Source organism: Bombyx mori, chromosome 1 (genome assembly GCF_030269925.1).
Source record: "Bombyx mori chromosome 1, ASM3026992v2".
Taxonomy (NCBI): domain Eukaryota; kingdom Metazoa; phylum Arthropoda; class Insecta; order Lepidoptera; family Bombycidae; genus Bombyx; species Bombyx mori.
The window spans coordinates 9980380-10000000 of record NC_085107.1 but is presented as its reverse complement, the minus strand read 5'-3'; the positions used below and the strand labels follow the sequence as shown (position 1 = coordinate 10000000).

The following is a 19621-nucleotide window of genomic DNA, read 5'->3' as shown; positions in this document are numbered from 1 at the left end:
TCCTACTTTTACATATCATCATAATAATGAACTCTAACTATATTGAGACAATATAAACGTGATGCGTAATAATATAATATTGTTTAGTTGTAAATTTTAGACACTATCGTACGAAGCGTTGTAATGTGTTAACTAAGTTCAACAATTATGTCTAAGATCGTTGTGTATATTGACGTTCGATTAATTTACAATTTTATATACATACTACGAGCATGCATATAGGTGCCTGTCTGTACGTAATAACTGCCTGGTAAATTAATCAGCCTTTATCAACTATGGAAATAGAGTTGACCGCTTCATAAATAAATGACATTCGATTAATCTACATGAAATGACAAATTTTATTTTGAGCGTATATGTAAGTTTTCGTATGTAAAAAATAAATTATAATATAAAATATATTTTAAAGAGGATTCTTTTTGTTACTAGATACTAGTTAGTCTAGTATATGCTCAATATTACAGAACTATCCGTTATAGGTTTACGAATGGAACAGTAAGTTAAATTAACGAAAATAGAAAAAAAAAATTATTTAAATAAAAATCTTAGCGTAATAGTAGTAACACGCGAGAAACAAAAATGGCTGCTACTCTCTAAAAATAGACCGTCCTCCAATTGTATATTGATATGATATCATTCATAATATTCTCGTTGTATTACAGTATTTCGGAATTCACATTATCGTCGCAATTAATTTCAGCCAACTATATCATAGTTTATCATAATTTTATGAAGAAATATTTTTAAAAGCGATCAGTCGTTCTTATTTCATTTAAATCAATAAAAATATGGTATTTAATAGACATTTATCACATTTTAAATTATGAGAAGAGAATTTATATTCACTTTAGACCTTTAACGCGATTAATTGAATTTCCATCTTACATTACTAAATGCAAACGCCTTAGTTTTTTTATTATTAATAGCTAATTATTAGCACCTGGCTAAAAATATATTATGGACGTGTAAAACTCGCAATAGAATACACGGAATATCAGACTTTTCAATTTATTTATCGAAATTAACGAGCGCTTCAATTTAAGCCGCGTTATGATCAAATTGTGACATTATACTTACTTGATTCTTAACATTACCTGAAGCACCTAACCGAAATTTATTGATATGATAAACAATGTTATGTCAGCACCGCCCTAATAACAAAATATTAAATATCAAATTATTGCGAGACATTCATAGATGTTTTATGTGACATCAAACGAAGTACGATGCGTTAATAATTCGTTCAATAGTTAACAACAACTCGGGGTTTAAAAGTACACTTCACTAAAAATTGCACGCTGCATAAAATATGAATAATAGTTCCTTTATATTTATAAGCTAAGTATTAGCCTATTTATTCTCGTCTGGTCTAAGCTAAAAATAATATATTTGATGATTCCACTCACTGCCCTGCCTGTTAGAAATATTTGAAGAGCTTGTTCAAAAAAAATTTCTCGATATTATGTTGTTATTTTTCCACTTTTTTCATAATAGTAAGTTGTTATTAATGAGACGAGCTGTAGTATTTGTATAACAATAATATTTTGATGAGCATTAAGTCAGAATCGCCGAAAAAAAATCTTTAAAGAGCAAAATAAATAAAATTCAACGGAATTTAAGCATGTTATTTTCGATGTTCAAGTAAAAAGAATATGAAATGATCGAACGGACATTGACACGTTTCACAAACATATTTGAATAAGCTTTAACCGTTGCGGATAAATCAATCACTGTCGTGTATTCAGTGCGACGCTGCAGGGTGAGGCTGACTGTGTGTCTAACTGAGCTTATTGACGAATTATGCAGTTCGTTAGCTCTGCAAAGCTTTTATGGTGAATTCTAATCTGCACTGTATGTTAGGCTACATAAAGTCTTCATTTGAATATTGCTTTTATCCTATTCTCCGTGTAGACAGCACTCTACGCCTATGATTTGCGGTAAACGCTAATGCCACCATCACTATTTTCACGTTTATTTATACCAAAAACCATGTCCATTGATAAATGAAAATATCAAGTTGTTTGTAATTCATTACATTTAACAGTGCAACTAAAGGTTCTAAGCTTCAAGGACTCAAAAGCTTGACTCATATCTCAAGGTGTTGAGCGGCATTAGACAAATAATTGTAATCTTAGAACAGGCTTGTGATAGGTAAAGTTATAGATACTTAGTTGACCAGCATCGACGGATGCGCCAGAGCAATCTAAACTTGGATTGATGTAGTTTGGCCAACTATTGCGAGTTGAACGCTACGAAGTCTCAAGTCCAAAACTCAATTATAGCTTGTTTAGAAAAAAAAAAATAACATCGCGAGCAATCTGAATAGGTTTTGTAACGATATTTTATAGTCCTCTCTCGAAATGCCCCGAATAAAGCACCAAACGAGCAATACCATTATACTAGTTATTATTATCGTGGGTATTACTGATACATAGAAAAAAACAGCCTAATAGTTTTTTTTTCCATTTTTGGACGTTTTCCCGTTCGATTATAGACGAGCTCAGGGTTCATTATAAGTGGTTATTGGTTTTTATATAATAGTCACTAAGACGTATCAACACTCGGTCGAAGTCCCAGTTGCATTACGGTTGCGACCTCCCCATTTTTATGTCCGCTTTGTATGCATCATCTTTATTTTATTATACTTATTATTATTATAAATACGCAATCGTAATACATTTTTCGTGAAACTTTACGTTTTTTATAACGTGGAAATTAAAATCAAATCAAAACTCTTTATTATAAATCATATTTCAGTAAGTTTCATATCAATTCGTGCAAAACAAAAACTTTATTATAACTGAAGTGACTGGATTAAAATCGATTTGCTTTTGATCAACGCGGATTTGCATCTTCCTGCTTTAACTTACGCTTTTCATATTTAAAAAATCTGTCTATTTGATTTATTGTTTATCATTTGAGCGATATTTTTGTGGGAATTTTATTACGGATTAAAATCGATTTACACGTCCTAAGTTTTAACTCAGTGGCGTAAATCAGGCGAGGCCTATGTCCAGCAGTGGACAGCAGTGGGCTAATTATTATGATGACTTATTTTTTAACATAGCGAGCGTTTTGTTATTACGATTTAATCAAAATAATGATAACTGTTTATTTTCTTTTTGTCCCTCGCAAATTTTCAAAACGTCAAAATCATGGAACTACGGATAATTTCCCATCTATTTATCTACAATATCGTTTTAACCGTTGCTGCAAATCATTGGAACACTCTTTTTTATTTTAATGATTGTTTCATAGTCATTTTGTAAGATTTTAATTTTCACGTCACCAACTATTGGCTATTCAAAATCTCATTGCAGAGACTTAGGCGAAAAGAGATACAAAACCGCAAGTTGAATAAACGTATTAATAAAATCTAACCCCATAACGACAAAAAAGTCACTTAATTGAGCAACGAATTAATTCAGCGATTTAATGTCACATAAAACATCAATTAAATATTAATTACACTCTAAGCGATAATAATAATTATTAATTAATATTTAAATTTTAATGAAAATTGTTCGACGATGATCATTCGTATTGTGATAAAATATACTTAAATCAAAATTGTGATACGAATGTGCTTTCTCATTATCATACCAGCAATTTAAATAATATCATAGACGCACTATTGCAAGTTTCGACGTATTCTAAACCATTACGATAGATTTTATTGCGATTTACTGATCTTACGGTCGTACGTAATAAATTGAGAGTATTATTAATATTATTGCATTGTTTACAATTAAATAAAAGTTTTATAATTAAATAAAGAGTATTTAAAAAAAAAGAATATTTTCAAGAAAACTTTGTTAGTTTTTCCACAAATTAAGTAATCACGTAAGTACAACAGAGAAACGTTGATTTTTGTACTTTACAGACGTAATTAAACTAAAACCCGCATAAAGTTTTTAATTATTTTAATTTTCGTGGCCATACTACAGAACAGATCTCTTTTTAAGTTTATTATAATTACTGATCGATTTAATCCCGCCTGTGCCCTGAAATGAGAAAAGCAGGCTTGGTCGCACGGTTTTTTTTTAAATAAAATCTTGAGTTATTTCTAAAAACAAAAACTTATGACAATATGGCGAACTCAAGTTTACTAGGCTACTCGAATATTTAAAACGAGAATAGAATGTGCTCCAAATGAAGTCAACGCCTCTAACACAAAATCATTTCAAGATAGTCAAAATACAAAAAAAAAACCTAAAACATTTCTTTTAAATAGATTCATTCTTCAAACAGATCATTTAAAAGCAGCTCAGTTTAAATTCTCTCTCTCTCTCTCTCAAAAGTAACTTTATAGAAAATCAAAACAAAAGTTACACAGAAATGCAGTTCCATTGAAATCGAAAGCAGACTATTGCGTCGACTTTACTCTCACTAACGCAAATACGCGAGGCGGGGGGGTGGGGGAGGAGGCTGTTATTTCAATGTCAAGTGCACGTTAGGTTCCGTCATTGCAATATCCGATGCGACTGGAATCAGAAGACCTGCCGCCAGACGGCGACACTACCAACTATCGCCTATAGCTTGTCATACTGAGAGCCCTTTTAAATTAATCGACACGATATCGTAACCGACACGCTGCAACGACACCAATATTGACCTTGTATTATTTTTTTACTGAACGATATTTTATTAAGCGATAAAAGATTTATATCTTTCGAGAAATTATATGCTCGAGATTATCTAAAAATTGTACTTTAGATAAATTTTATTACACATTACTGGGCCACGATTAGCTTAGTCTAGTTATTAATCTGAAGATAAAAGTACGCAGACTTCTAGAGCTACTGCTATTTAATAATTAAAATTTGAAATATTGTTTTCTTTGTTCCAATAAATTCATTAATTGCATTAAAATATGGCATGTCGCCAGGTAGGCCTAGGTAAAAGGTATTTTAAGTCTCTCTCTAGTATGTTCCATATATTTCAGCACGGTGATATCTAATCTGTATTAGGAACAATATATCGTTCTCGTATCGGTAAATGAAAAACGCTCATGTTTCTTAGTTTATCCGATGCGCAATCTCTTTGGCGGGAAACCAACATAAATCAATAAATCATGCATCTCTCTCCCACAGTACAGAATTTCAAAATTCTGACGTCAATGGCGGCAAATCAACAAGATTTAAAATGTTTCAAGTTAGTGTATCAGATTTAACATCATAAATTCTTAACCTAACACGTTTTGTGTAACTGCAAGTTTTTTTTCATTGTTTGTTTATTTCCATCTAAAATGTATTTTGTATAAAATACGTACATAAAACTACACGATAGTATTTTAAATTACGATACACAAAACACATACATTCAATATGAATACTCTTACAATACGATCGGCATTCCAATATTTGAAAATAAAACAAATACATTACGTACAAAACATTGCGTCTTGACTCTTAAGCTACCTATATTGCTTTTAACGACAGGTTTGTAAATTTTTATCGAAAAATAAGAATACAAAAGGAACGCCATCATATTATTAAAGTACAAATATGGATACCTACAAAATTACGAGGGTACAACGAATACAGGGCAAGCTAAGCAACTAAAAACATTCATGAACTCACAAAAGCTCAATAATGCTTAGATTATAATTATACTTATAAACGAAAGGGACATACATGGAATTTTGATCGTTACGAAATTAGATCGTCAATACATACATTAGAAGCGATGATTATTCGAATGACATGAGATTCGCCGGGAGAGGTTTCACTATTTTGTTTGTTACTTCTTCGATCTTCGCTATCCACTGCTTAGCTGCATATTCAGATCCGGCCCTAGAACAAAACAGCTTGTCAAGCAACAAATACTTAAAACATACTTGTATTGGACCTTTTTTTTATCGAGTATCGTTCTCACAACACACCTGGCTACATGAAGATCCCGTGAATGAAGTGGATTTTTCTATTGTACTACTATAAGAAATGTAACCGTCGAACCTATTGTTCGCCGAGTGAAATAGATAAATAGATTTTACACTGGTGGTAGGACCTCTTGTGAGTCCGCACGGGTAAGTACCACTACCCTGCCTATTTCTGCCGTGAAGCAGTAATGCGTTTCGGTTTGAAGGGTGGAGCAACCGTTGTAACTGTACTGAGACCTTAGAACTTATATCTCAAGGTGGGTGGCACATTTCAGTTGTGGATGTCTATGGGCTCCAGTAACCACTTAACACCAGGTGGGATGTGAGCTCGACCAACCACCCAAGCAATTAAAAAAATTAAAAAATTTATACATATATACAAATAGACTTTCAAATTACAACGCTATTAAGGAGTTTTTACTACGGAACGTTTGAATAAAATTTTATGCTTACTTAAATTTGTACACTGTTCCGCTATGATGGTTTATAAGCTGGAATGCATCGGCCGCGTCACCGTCAGCCCAGACTGCTATCCAACCGACCAGAGTCAAAACCTTACATCTCTCGCTGCGGAAGTCGCTTCGATTCGTCCTAAAAGTAGGAATTTCTGTCAATCACAAAGACTAGACCTTGCAACGATAAATAAAATTATTAGAAAACCTTTTTTTTAAGTGTCATCAGATTAAGCCGTCTACATAAAGGTCTGTGACGAAGATATTCGATTTGTCCAAAACACGTCATTACGGATTCTCCCGATCCATTAACGGTGCTTTTAGGTACCACAAGCACCGGTCACCGTCCTTGTCGAACCCGTCGGTTGCGACGAAGGGCTCGACGAGCGAATTAACCCATAGACACAACCCACTAAGTTTCTCGCTGGATCTTCTCAGTGAGTCGCGTTTCCGATCCGGTGGTAGATTCTGCGAAGCACTGCTCTTGCTAGGGTCAGTGTTAGCATCACTCCGGTTTAAGCCCCGTGAGCTGACCTACTAGCTAAGGTTACGCTGAAAAGGCCTCACAAGGCTCAAGCTTAGGTAGGAAACAAAATATATTCGCTTCTCTGTAAAATGTATTTACGAAGCAAACTGTACTCGTTTGTACGATGATAAAAACCCTTACAATTAAATTAAATAAAAAAATGAAGAAAAAAAACTATTAGTTCTATTCGTATAAGCATTTGAGAAAACAAATTACCCTTTAAAAGATTTCGCTCCATAAAAAAACAGCATGTTCCCCGACATTTGAAGCCAGTAACGTTGCCACGAAGACAGTGATATTTTTCTTCCTTCTTTCAATATTGTTTTCCTTTTCACGCACCCTTGAAAGTCGCACTGAATGTCTTCTGGTTTCGTAATATTACTGCAAAAATATTCTCGATGTATTATTATTATAACACGATTTCGTTTACTTGCCCTGTATCTATATATTTGAATATGTAAAATTATTTCAGTGTAATATTCATCAATTTCGAGAAGTCGATTAACTTGTATGTACACATGTCAAGGACCGACGACAACACAATAATTTTATTACATTGGCCACCCAGTTCAAAAATATATTTAATTAGTACAAAAATTGATTTTTTTAAATATTTTACCTGGTTTCCTAGTTTATCACCTCACAACTTTTACCTAGTTAAGGATTACCGAATCTCATACAAATGTGATTATTTTTTCATTAGGTGATTTTTAAATAGATTAGGTTTATTCTGATTGGCATATTGGGCAAAAAGCTTTCAGTACCTAAAGGTCTGTTGTTCAGAGCCGTGCTGTGCTGCTTTTCTTAACAAATGGGAAGGGGGTTGGAAAGTGACTATCGTCATTAGTTTAACAAAAAATATACCATTAATTCTGCCTGTCCTATCTAAGCTTTTGAAAACGGCTCTCTGAATTCTCCAACATCGTTTGGAACAATTCCTCAGGCAATATGATATGATATGCCCTGTGATCGCAAGCTCAGCAACAAAAAACACTCAAAAAAGAAGAATTTTTTTTATTGCATTGTTGGGTGGACGAGCTTACGGCCCACCTGATGTTTGGTGGTTACCGGAGCCCATAGACATCTACAACGCAAACCCATATCTCAAAGTGAGTGGCGACTCACCTTGAGATATGAGTTATAAGGTCTCAGTATAACTACAGCGGCTGCCCCGTCCTTCGAACCGAAACGCATTACTGCTTCACGGCAGAAATATACGGGGTGGTGGTACCTACCCGTGCGGACTCACAAGAGGTCCTACCACCAGTAAATAAGAATTACAAAGAATCACAAATTCAGACCTGTGTGGCAAGGATTGCGACATCTTGGCACAAGCGACCGAAGACGGCGACTCTAGCAACGTATCATCGAGCAAATTCACTGAGCCGGCCGGCGTTTTCTCGTCCATTTTATCTTCAGTGTGACTCTTTCCGAATATACTGCGAAACATGATATTACGTTAAACGAATAATTTTGTATCTCGCTTCAAATTTAATCAGCTGATACAATAGCTAAATAACAAATCAATTTACAGCTATCAGCTTTCACTTTAAATAAAATTTACAATATACAATTATTTTGTCACTAATATCAATTAATATTTAACATTGATAAAAAACTAGTAGACTTTTGGGTTATTTTTTTTTAAAGCCGTTTCTTATTTATTTTCACATAATTTACAAACCTTAAATCATGAAAGCGCTGCCAAATATTTAAATAAAAAACGGCTTGATGTTTTTTTCAGTATATTCATAATTTTTTTTTTTAATTGTCTTCGAAGGCAGACAACCATACAGTCCTCATAAAAGTGTTTGTATGGCATCAGCAATATCAGATGTAAAGCCAAGGCGCTACCTAATCGCTGATGTGTTATTCCAAGCCTCGTTCATAAAAAGACATATCATAACGTGTGGAGGGTAGTTCTTTCGTTTTAAAAAGTTTACGTCGTATAGATAACTCAACAATTGAAAGAAGTTTTCATCGTTTTAACCTGTTTAGTCTGTTAAAAAAGACAAGTAACAACAAATTACACCTTTTTTTTAATACGCCGCTTTTGTTGTTTATTTGTCATTTTACCCACCGTCATTTTGTGACTTCGTTGATGACTTAACATTACATTTTCTATTATTTTATTCATTTCGAAATTATCGTTTGAAAGCCTACATTCACCTTTGTGCTGTTTTCAAGTAACTTGTTCAATACTCGCCAAGCAATGTCAATGTAACGATATTATATGATACAAATAACGACGTAAGGTAAAGCAGGTTTTGTGTCTGGCAGATGTTTTTCTTTAGCGAATGTGAAACAGGCTCTTATTAAATAAGACAAATCGGTACATATTATAATTACAATAATCTATATACAAATATATATATATATACTAGATGCGCGCAAGTTTTGCCGATGATCACGCCTGTCGATTCTCTAGACAGCGTCTGGCGTTTCGCTTACTATGTACCGCTAATGACATTTCATTATTTTACACTGTTGTTTTTATGGTTTAAATAGCCAACGACTATACTTATGTTCAGCAGTAGGACTCGTAAAGTCTGAATTGTAAAGTAATGAATTTATTGATTGAATAATATATTTAGCCCAAAATAATACTTTAGTTATTTATTTAATGTATACAAAACAGTTAAAATAATTAATATTTATGTAACCCTCCATTTTCGTAAACAAGCCTAATGCTATCGGCAAATCTTCCGCGCGCAGGTAATTCAGTGCTGGACACTTACAATCATGATTTAGTGAAGCAAACATATCTTACGGTGAAGATATATAGAAAAAATTTTAAATGTGGTATCGTGGGACACCAGGTAGGAACGAAGTTCCTTCGGCTAATGTAGAATCGACACAATTTGCAAAAAAAAATCGTGCTCAATTTTATGTTGGTTTTCTTGATTTTTCTCTTAAATTTTGCTGATTAGTTTTTATTTAAGTACAGGAAAGTATTTAGGAAATTCAGTATTTTAGGAAATAATAAATTACGTAAAATAAAAATAAAATCGTAATTCAAATTATCAATTAAAATAACAAAATATGTCTCTTTATTTTTGTTTGACAACATAAAATTACATAGAAATAGAAATAATTACAAAATAGAGAGAGAAGGGATGAGAGAACGAAAAGAAAGAGGGAGAAAGAGAAAGGTATTATACACTACTCGCTTGTGTATACGACTATCGCGCCTGCGCACGTCTTATTTAACGGTTTTATTCCACGCACTTTTTTCCACGGATTTTTTCCACGCACTTTTTTCCACGGATTTTTTCTTACGGTTTTACTATCACATTTTTTTCAGTTCGGTCGCGCAGCAAAATCCCTATCCGCTCCAAGCCTGCCGTAAGGAACTTCGTTCCAATTAAGAAAAGGCTTATTTTCAATGAGGAACAAACGATAAGATGAAATAAATCGATTCAATTTCAACCATATAACATCTATTAACTTGGATTTAAATCACAATTTGTATATGACAAATTTGTAATGTCACTGTCAATAGTAATCTTCCATTATTTGTCATTAAAGTTGATCTAAATAAACTAAAATATTAATTGTCAGACGCTTCGAATTTAATCTTTATTTTATTGTTCAGACTACATACCAATCAAAAATAAAATATATCATGTCCTATAAATTACAATTAACTGCTTTGAGACCTGAATCGGTTTGAATAAAGTAGGCATTGTTTGAAAACTGTTTTATAATCTCTTAGCTCTATCGTCAAATCGCATGCTTTTCTTACCTACAGCTTGTCTGTCTTTACTAATAGTGCATAATGCGCCTATTACGTGCGTGAAGCATCCTGGTCGATTAGACAAAATATTTTTAGAAATTTTGAACTAAACAAATGCCAATTTTATCTAAGAAAAAAGCGTTCTTCATGCAGGCTGTAACGTAAACAAGGTTTTACCCAAACAAAAAAAAAAAACAATAAATCTTAGGTTTAAAATCAATGACCCATAACAGATTTTTTTTCTTTTCTTCTTTTCTACTACCTGTACTAATTTGTCTGATTTTTTTTTGTTTTCAGAGTAGTATTTCTTTTTTCTCTGTCCAGTTCGAAGTACACGCTCACGCGTAGTTAATACTCAATGGAAAATTATTATGGTTTTAAAATACGAAGTTGCAAAGTTCTATGAAAACATCATTTTTCTTTTTGATTAAGTAACTTTTAACCATATAAGTAAGTATTGCAACCCTATGGTTCTAGGGCTGACTCTTCGGAGATATAAATCTGTAAATATTTACACATTTACTTAAATTAAAATTAAAAAAGGTTATTAGGGCAAATAAATTTATAATTTTTGATAAATCGAGAGAATACTCCATGCAAGGTTTTTTTTTAAATCTAATAAATAACAAAGGCTATATAGGCACAGCTTTAACATGTGTTAATTATTCCACAAAGTTTAAGAAGTTGACAAACACAATTTGACGATCCGCCACGCCACTATCACTTCGTTAACCTTTGTAATGAGCTCACTTGAATTAAGGTACTGAATATTAATATGAAATGAAATTGTATTGAAAAATGTTAATCACTTTTACAATTAACAAGGGATTAGTAGTGACTGACAGTGGTAATGAAATTAACAATGACACTGCTTTATCTGATTATTTCATTTGTAACAATCATAATTGAATATTACGTATTAACAGAAAAAATGTCAGAATAGAAAATAAAAATAAGGATTCCGTTAAACTTATTTATGTATTATATTATGTATATTGGAGATATTTGTATCAAATGCAGTTAACAGTTTTTCAAACGATTCCTGCATAATAAATATCTAAAATAATCTTGTTGGATTTCAATAAACTCGAATGAAGCCGTTTTCTTTTTAAAAGTAATCCACTCAAACTCTTACGCTGCATTTTACTTATCCGCAGTACCTAGTATTCGTTTACATCTATTACTACGAAGGAGAACGTGTATATTTTTGTTATTTAAATAAGTAGGCAAATTGAAGGACTGTGCTGCATACGCATGAATAACAATTCTAGTGTTGTTATATCGTCTATCCACAGTCAAAACATGCATTCTGTTTCGTATTCAGGGATCGGAACGTCAAGATGCCTCTTTAGTACAATCAATACTTTAAAACAACAAACTGCTTTCATGCTTCGGGCCCTATTGTCATTTATTAATTGTAAAATTAATTCTATCGATTAAATTCCTTTATATCTACAGTAACAATACAATATGCAAGCTGTCGTGACGATTAGCCGAAAAAAACAACTCACCCCACACCAAAATTGACCTTGTGAAAATTTCTCGGTAAGCTCGCACTACGAAACCTTTGCAACGAACGCGAAGGAAAAGGAAAAATACAATGTAGATACTTAGTTGAAGTTCGAAACAAATATTCAAAGTTCAATTAACGAAATTGTGTATATATTGATGAAAAAAAAAAAAAAATGCTCAGAAATGTTATATAGGACAATAAAATTTTATAACATGTACGTATAATATTACCAACAGCTATGAGAATCGAAAGTGTAGTAATTAAATACAAACATGAAACACAAGAAATTCTAGCTGAAAAATTAATGGTCGAGCATCGTGAAATGATACTGTGTTACAAATGCTTAATTTTCATAAACAAAATTGAACAGTAATTTTTCAGGAAAAAATATTGTACAATTACAATGAAGATTAATTAGTAATGTGATAAGTTTACAACATATTAGTTAAAGTTAAACGTTTATAAATACGTACTTAGAGCCCAATGAACGACATTTCCTGTGAGTTGGTATGAATTTTCCTTGATGAGATGTTCCCTGCAACCTTAGAGAGCCAGAACCCAGTTTGTGTGATGGTGATATGTTGAATGTTGTCACGTTACCCTGAAGTACTGTTTCCTTGACGGATTCTTTAGAACCAGCACAACTACCAACCGGTGACGGGGGCTCTAATTTTAATGATAATCTGAAATCAATACATACAAAGATTTTTGTAAAGGCGTTTGTACAGCAACAAGCTGCTGATATAATGCTAAACAGAATATAATAGGCTCTTGACTGATTTGATAAAGTTATTCTTCAATTTGTTTCTGTTTCACCAGCCTTAAGTGTAATGGTGGTGGTAGAGCATTCAGTCGATGTGTATGAATAGACACCACGATACTTGTAATTTCTGTCGCAATACATTCGGTACAACATTCGATCTTTACGGTTGAAAGGGAATGTTTTAAGATACTATTTGACTACCCAATGATACTCAATATGGGTGACATTCTATTTGTGATTTCTATGGGCACAAAGCTACACAATGACAATGAAAAACGCGAGAAATAGTCTTAATTACGTGTACGATTCAGGAAAACCGAAGGGTATACTATACTCAGATTTTGTAGTCTGTCGGCAAGATTCGGCCAGAGAAAATATCTATTGATAATTAAAAATCCGAAGTCGTCGTGGCCTAAAGGATAAGACGTCCGTTGCATTGAGGGATGCACCGGTGTTCGGATCCCGCAGGCGGGTACCAATTTTTCTAATGAACTACGTATTCAACAAATGTTCACGATTGACTTCCACGGTGAAGGAATAACATCGTGTAATAAAAATCATACCCGCCAAATTATAATTTGCGTAATTACTGGTGGTAGTACCTCTTGTGAGTCCGCATGGGTAAGTACCACCGCCCTGCCTATTTCTGCCGTGAAGCAGTAATGCGTTTCGGTTTGAAGGGTGGCGCAGCCGTTGTAACTATACTTGAGACTTAGAACTTATATCTCAAGGTGGGTGGCGCATTTACGTTGTGGATGTCTATGGGCTCCAGTAACCGCTTAACACCAGGTGGGCTGTGAGCTCGTCCACCTATCTAGGTAATAAAAAAAATTAAAAAACTATTATTACTAGGCCTTAAATAAATAAATAAAAAACACTCACTTGTATTGATCGTCCTCCACAAACTTCTGGAGTTCTTCAATATAACGGACGCTGTTCAAAAAGTTTGCCACGTGCGGTAATGGCGCGATCTCATATTCAGAAGACTGGTAACGTTCTAATGCTTTAAGTACTATGTTCATTTTTGTTACGCGATGCGGAGATCCAGCTGGATGAGCGATGTCGATGTACACTAAGTCGGTTAAGAATATACCTGAAAACAAATATTAGTGTTCAACGTTTAGTGTTCGACGAGACTTATTTGTGTTTTAAAAATATGAATAGCTAGGCAGCGACTTGGCTCTGCCCTGGCATTGCTGAAGTCCATGGGCGACGGTAACCAATCACCATCAAGTGAGCCGTACGCTTGTCTGCCTACATGGGTAATAAAAAAAAAACGGGCTAAATGTTACAATCTCAACAAGGGGTCAAAAAATGAATTCGTATCGTTAGGCTGCAGTTAAAGAGTTATCAATATCAAACTTGGTGAAGAATAGAACTAATACAACTATAGAGATATATATAATAATCTTATATAAACTAATTTTTTTTTTATTTCAGTTGATGAGAGTTTTTGATGATAATGGATAATTTGGAAATACACTATCCCCTTTTCTTACAAAACGGGAAATTTAAACGCTTCCCTATTCCTGAACATATTTTAACACCTGGTATGGGTTTAAGCGAAATTTCTATTAAATTCTTTTCCCGCCGAATAATGAAATACGGACTTGTACAAAATTTTTAAATGACATCAAAATAATCCTAGTTATACACTTTACGAAGAATAGTTGAGACAGTTTTTTTAACGATAAAAAAATATCGCGTAACAGAATTTGTTATCGAACAATTTGTAGAAATGACGAAAAGACGACGTAATGTCGAAAAAATAAAGCCCTTATTGCAATACAATAAAAATTGTGTTGCACAATGGTCAGTCAGCTTCAATTCATGTTATCGCCGCATATCAGCAGATTGACCGTGAACCCATTGACTCATTGACACCAATTAAAATATATTATATCGGATGGCTTTATAAAAAGCAACTTTATCGAATACATTAAAACAATTTTATTCCTGACGACATTCGTAAACAATTCAGTCATCGGCAGTAACGGCAGTAAACGATAAGCAAATCACGAGTTTCAACGAAGATATGAAATGTAAATAGCATACTCATACGAGAACTAACAAATCCGGAAACAACTAAATGATATCACTTACCTAGATAAGGAATACAAGGCAAGGATATAGACTTCAAATATTCCCTCAGAGCAGTCCAGTTATCGGTTTCCCCAAATAACTCTGCAAGTTTATCAAACTGCTGCTTATCCTTTTTCGATAAGCAGGCCCATGTTTTTGTCAACCTATTTAAATCAAAAAACAAATTATTAAACTTACTACTTCGATCGTACATGCGTCCACTCATTTTGTATTAGAATATTACCTGTATATGCTGGCACTATGCAAAGCAGAGATCACAGCGAACAGAGAATGCAAATTGTTCAATTCGTGTAATTTTTTTGCGACTTTAATAAAATGCGCCATTATTTCCGCCCTCGCTTTTGGTGATTGACCATTTAATATCTCTTGTACGGTCCAAAAGCTGACCTATAATATTTGTGACAATTGTTATTTACTACGACAACTAAAACGCTAGCAAAACTTTTAATAAAATTATTTGAACAAATTAGAATTGCTTTCAAACAACAAACTACAATGTTTAAAATGTTTAATTTAATATATTTCTTCTACATAATACACTCAGTCATTATTTTCAACCTAACTGTTTTTAAATTGCTTATGTGCTGAGTAAGCTTACGGCCCCCAACTTATGTTAAGTGGTTTCTGGAGCCAATAGATAGAAATGTAAACCACCATAAGAAATGAGTCCAGACTTAATTGAATTGTATAACAGCTGTATCACCCTTCTGACTGGAACATATGACTGTTTCACAGTACAAGTAGGTAAGACGGTGGTAGGTACCATTCCAATTACCACTAGTAATTAAGCAAATTTATAAATGCACAAATAACCAGTCCTGTTCTGGGTTATCATTATTTTCACACTAATGATTATAAATCATGTACAGCAGATAAACGAGAGATAACTGTAATTAAATTTGCAACGCGCAACTAAAATAATAAGATGAAACTGCTCAAATCAATAATTCGATTACAGTTCAGACTATCTTTGGGTGTACTTCTAGTAACAGATTTAAACAAAAATCTTAATTTTTGGGCCATTTTAGACTAACCCTATTGAATCTCTTCGTAAATGCCACCACATTAGGTGCCACAGTCAATTTGTTCAGTTTGGTCCAGCCACATGTTGTCAATTCTTCAGGCTTGATAGCTTTAAAACAGGGTAAGTCAAGTAATGTCAGTTGATTTCCAACATCATCAGGACTCAGCCTCAGGGCTGAACAAACTATATCATCCCAAGACTGATTAATTGAACAAGCAGCTGGTAGACTGTTTGTTTTGTAATGAAAAATGGAATCATGTTGACGGTTGCTGCCATTTTCACCATGTCTGTAATAGGAATTTTTTTTAACATATTACTTTTGTACGTTATGAGAACAAATACACTTTCAAAGATTTTTATTCGATTTTCAGAGGCTTCTTTTACTTTTATTTTATTTATTATTGCATGTTGGTGAAAGAGCACATTATTCATCTGGTTTTATGTGGTTACTAGAACTCATAGCCATCATTACAATGAGAATGAGGCATGAGATTGATCTTGTTTAGTGCAATAGTTCAGTTAAATCTTATTTTGCAAACATGCCATCCAAAAAAGGTACTCACCAGATGAAAAAACCAGTAATACCCTATTTACATTAGTTTCCAGTTAGAAATGAGCATTAAAATAAATTTTTTTAAATATTTGAACAACACTAACACCTGAAAATCAGGTTGTAGTGTGACAAAAAAAATTGCAGGACATCATTTAGTTTAGTCAATTATATATATCTAGACTTGAAAGGCAAACGTGACTAAGAGACAATAACTGCTTTGTACATAAATGATAGGCATAAACCATATTCGATGCGCAAATATATATTTCTAGGTCTATTAAAATCATCTCAATCCTACAGCTAGATTCGGTAAAATAGATTTTTTTCAGGTATTTCAATTTTAAATTAGTCTGCTGTAAAGTTCACACATTGTCGCTTAGTGATATTTGCCTTTGAAGCGTCGATATATTCATATTAGTATGTTCATTGATAAGATTTCATTTAACGTTATTTAAAATTACTCTGATAGTTAAAAGTGCAGTTTGGTTCATGATCATTGCTTGGTCCCATTATTCACATGTACAAATGTCCAATGAGGATTCTTAGTATATTTTATACAAGACCATTAATATACAAAAATCACTGGGATTCTAAACTTCGATTTTTTTTATTATATCCCATACATATCCTTGTGTGTTTCTTGATTTGATATTGGCATTGCAATAATAAAATGTAACGTGAAATATAAAAGACATTATCATCAGGTGAAAGTTTAGTCTGTTCAGGGATAACGAGAAATAACACAGTACAATAACTCAATAGTTTCCCTTTTGAAGTTTATGAACATAAAGTAAGCAGATTATAATTGTTACAAAATGGAACTTACCCATAATTGTAATAGCAAGCACAGTCATCTTTAGTGAAGCTTTGTTGACTATTGAGAGGGATAGTGGACTGCTTCTTGTGATTAATCTTGCATGGTTTGTCCTCAAGAGGCCAATTCTCTTCATCTTCATGCTTAACACAAGAAAAAAACTTCTTTTTACATTGGAAATACCCAAATTGTTTTACTTAGAAATAAATTTATTGAAAAATTAAAAACAATATGTGATTTGACGAATCTATATAATTACTGTCTTATTAGCTTAAATTCTTGTTGAGGAACCTTATCTTGGCTGTGTGGTGTCAAACGAGATTAGCTGCACCTTTAAAAAAGGTTTCATAAAGACGACTAAGGGATTCACCACAGAATTGTCAGTGGTGATCTCTAAGTCTTATACCAGGGTACCTTGATCACCCAACTACAGTTACAGATGGTAAGGCATATTTTAAACTCCATGGATAACATCAAACCACCATTCTATTTATTTCTGATGTAAAGTAGTCATGTACTTCAGTTTCATAACTAAAATAGTCGATATACCATAAATTTAGACTTTTACCTCATACTTCAAGTAGGTAACCACATTAACATTGTGACTTCTGAGGGCTTACATCAGATGAGCAAGTACAATGATCACTGCATATCTTTGGTGGTAGGAGGTTGTGTTCTTGCACTGTTAGGTACCACCACCCCACCTATTTTTGCCATGCAGCAGTAAAGTGCATTAACGTTAGAAGAGTAGAGCAGCCTTTGTATTATAAAACAGAGTCTTAGAGCTCATGTCTCAAAATGATTAGCAGCATTGATGTTTTTATGTACATTGGTTCCGATAACCACTTTACTGTTTGTGGGTTGTGAATTTGACAACCCATCTAAGAAATAAAATCTACAGATAATAAATACAACAAATAAAGCTTTGGTATTCCAAAATGTATTAACAGAATTTTGTATTTTATTTTTAACTATGGTCTTGAATTGAGACTTACTAGTGTACTAATATATTTTTACCTACATTTTACTTTATGTCTTTCATATCAAGAAATATCTAAATATTTGTAGTTTTTTTGTGGGGTTATTTCTATATATGACCTACTAATTTATGATCAAATACTATTAAAAATACAATTTGCCTGATAAAACTTTAAAAATAGACTTTGAACTAAGCAATACTGCACAATAATAACTAAAAAGTTAAGCATAATGCAAGTAAATGGTAAATTTATGTAAAATATTACCTCCACAATTCTCAACACAGCAAGGCTGTCACTCAATATGTCTCGAGGCATTTCAGTCTTCTAACATAACCAACACTTCCCAATAAGATAGATGTCTAAAGGAACAAGTCAAGCATCATAATTTTATCATTTGGGAATAATTCTGATTAAGGACTGCTATATAAACATTTTATATAACATTTCACAGAAATATGTCATGTATTACAAATTAATGAATTTAATTATTCTTTAAGCTGGTATAAGTATTTCACTAATAGAATCTTAGTTCAAATGATATAGATATTATACCCATACATTTCCTAATTAATTTAGAACAAGTATATTAACATTTTTTGATGATTTACTTGGAAATTTGAATTTCTTTACATTTGATTGTTTTCTGTTTATTTCAAACTCGAAATCATATTAGGGGGCATAAAATTCTAAAATTAATTACAACTGACCTTCTCTTTAGTTAAAAGTTGCCATTTTAAATAACAATAACATTTCCATTAACAGTAATGTACCCTTAAAATTCGATTTCTTGTGAAGACAAACCATAACAATTGGACAATTATAGAAAATCAATAATACATTCTGGTTTATGTATATATAATACTTGTATATATTCAACAAAATAAAACCTTAGGGACTAAATTCTCTTTGCCGTCAACTGAACGAAGAGGAGGACCAACAGTTGCTTTAATTTGACTTTTGAATGAAACTAAAAGTACTCTATGGTTTGACCGTGACAGTTGTAAAATAAGACTTTTTGGCGGGAAAGTGAGGAGCGAAGTTGTGTGATTTGCTTTATATTTTTATCTATTTGGTGTTTCTTCAAATGTGTAATAACGGTGGTTTATGAACTGTTTAGTATTTGTGAAAGTACAGAAGTCGGAAAATGAAACAAAGCCGCTGAACGTAAATTCTCGGGATCCTCCAAATAGTCTACTAATAAAGTCTCAGTAAATAACTACCATTTTGCTGAAATTATATTTCATTTCATTTTGTTTCGTTTCGTTTCGTTTCGTTT

General features: G+C 32.9%; 2 protein-coding genes and 1 long non-coding RNA gene across 7 annotated transcripts in view; 2 read left to right on the top strand and 1 right to left on the bottom strand.

The window, feature by feature from the left end:
- Positions 1 to 19292, bottom strand: part of LOC101741539 (ras-specific guanine nucleotide-releasing factor RalGPS1) — a 20048-nt gene extending 756 nt beyond the window's left edge. Inside the window, exons 1-13 of one of the 4 annotated variants that reach the window (XM_062669061.1) lie at positions 19053 to 19287; positions 18610 to 18704; positions 17378 to 17508; positions 16009 to 16285; positions 15198 to 15361; positions 14975 to 15117; positions 13754 to 13964; positions 12582 to 12791; positions 12107 to 12160; positions 8161 to 8298; positions 7076 to 7240; positions 6335 to 6472; positions 1 to 5795 (exon numbers count right to left, since the gene is read on the bottom strand). The exon at positions 1 to 5795 is cut by the window's left edge and continues 756 nt beyond it. In XM_062669061.1, coding sequence (XP_062525045.1) covers positions 5693 to 5795; positions 6335 to 6472; positions 7076 to 7240; positions 8161 to 8298; positions 12107 to 12160; positions 12582 to 12791; positions 13754 to 13964; positions 14975 to 15117; positions 15198 to 15361; positions 16009 to 16285; positions 17378 to 17508; positions 18610 to 18660 — 1785 coding nt within the window. In that variant the 5' untranslated portion in view covers positions 18661 to 18704; positions 19053 to 19287 and the 3' untranslated portion in view covers positions 1 to 5692. Of the gene's footprint in view, positions 5796 to 6334; positions 6473 to 7075; positions 7241 to 8160; positions 8299 to 12106; positions 12161 to 12581; positions 12792 to 13753; positions 13965 to 14974; positions 15118 to 15197; positions 15362 to 16008; positions 16286 to 17377; positions 17509 to 18609; positions 18705 to 18903; positions 19027 to 19052 lie in introns of those variants that run through there. The other 3 variants (XM_062669065.1, XM_062669066.1, XM_062669070.1) reach the window with 3 other exon arrangements.
- On the top strand, positions 8961 to 10419 carry LOC110385815 (uncharacterized). The gene is made up of 2 exons (XR_005245080.2): positions 8961 to 9114; positions 10164 to 10419. It is a non-coding gene; the product is annotated as an uncharacterized LOC110385815 (long non-coding RNA).
- LOC101743995 (uncharacterized) overlaps positions 15916 to 19621 on the top strand; it is a 17863-nt gene continuing 14157 nt past the window's right edge. For both annotated transcript variants that reach the window (XM_038013210.2, XM_062669013.1), the window contains exon 1: positions 15916 to 16118. The gene's annotated coding sequence lies outside the window, so the exon portion shown is untranslated. The remainder of the gene's footprint in view (positions 16119 to 19621) is intronic.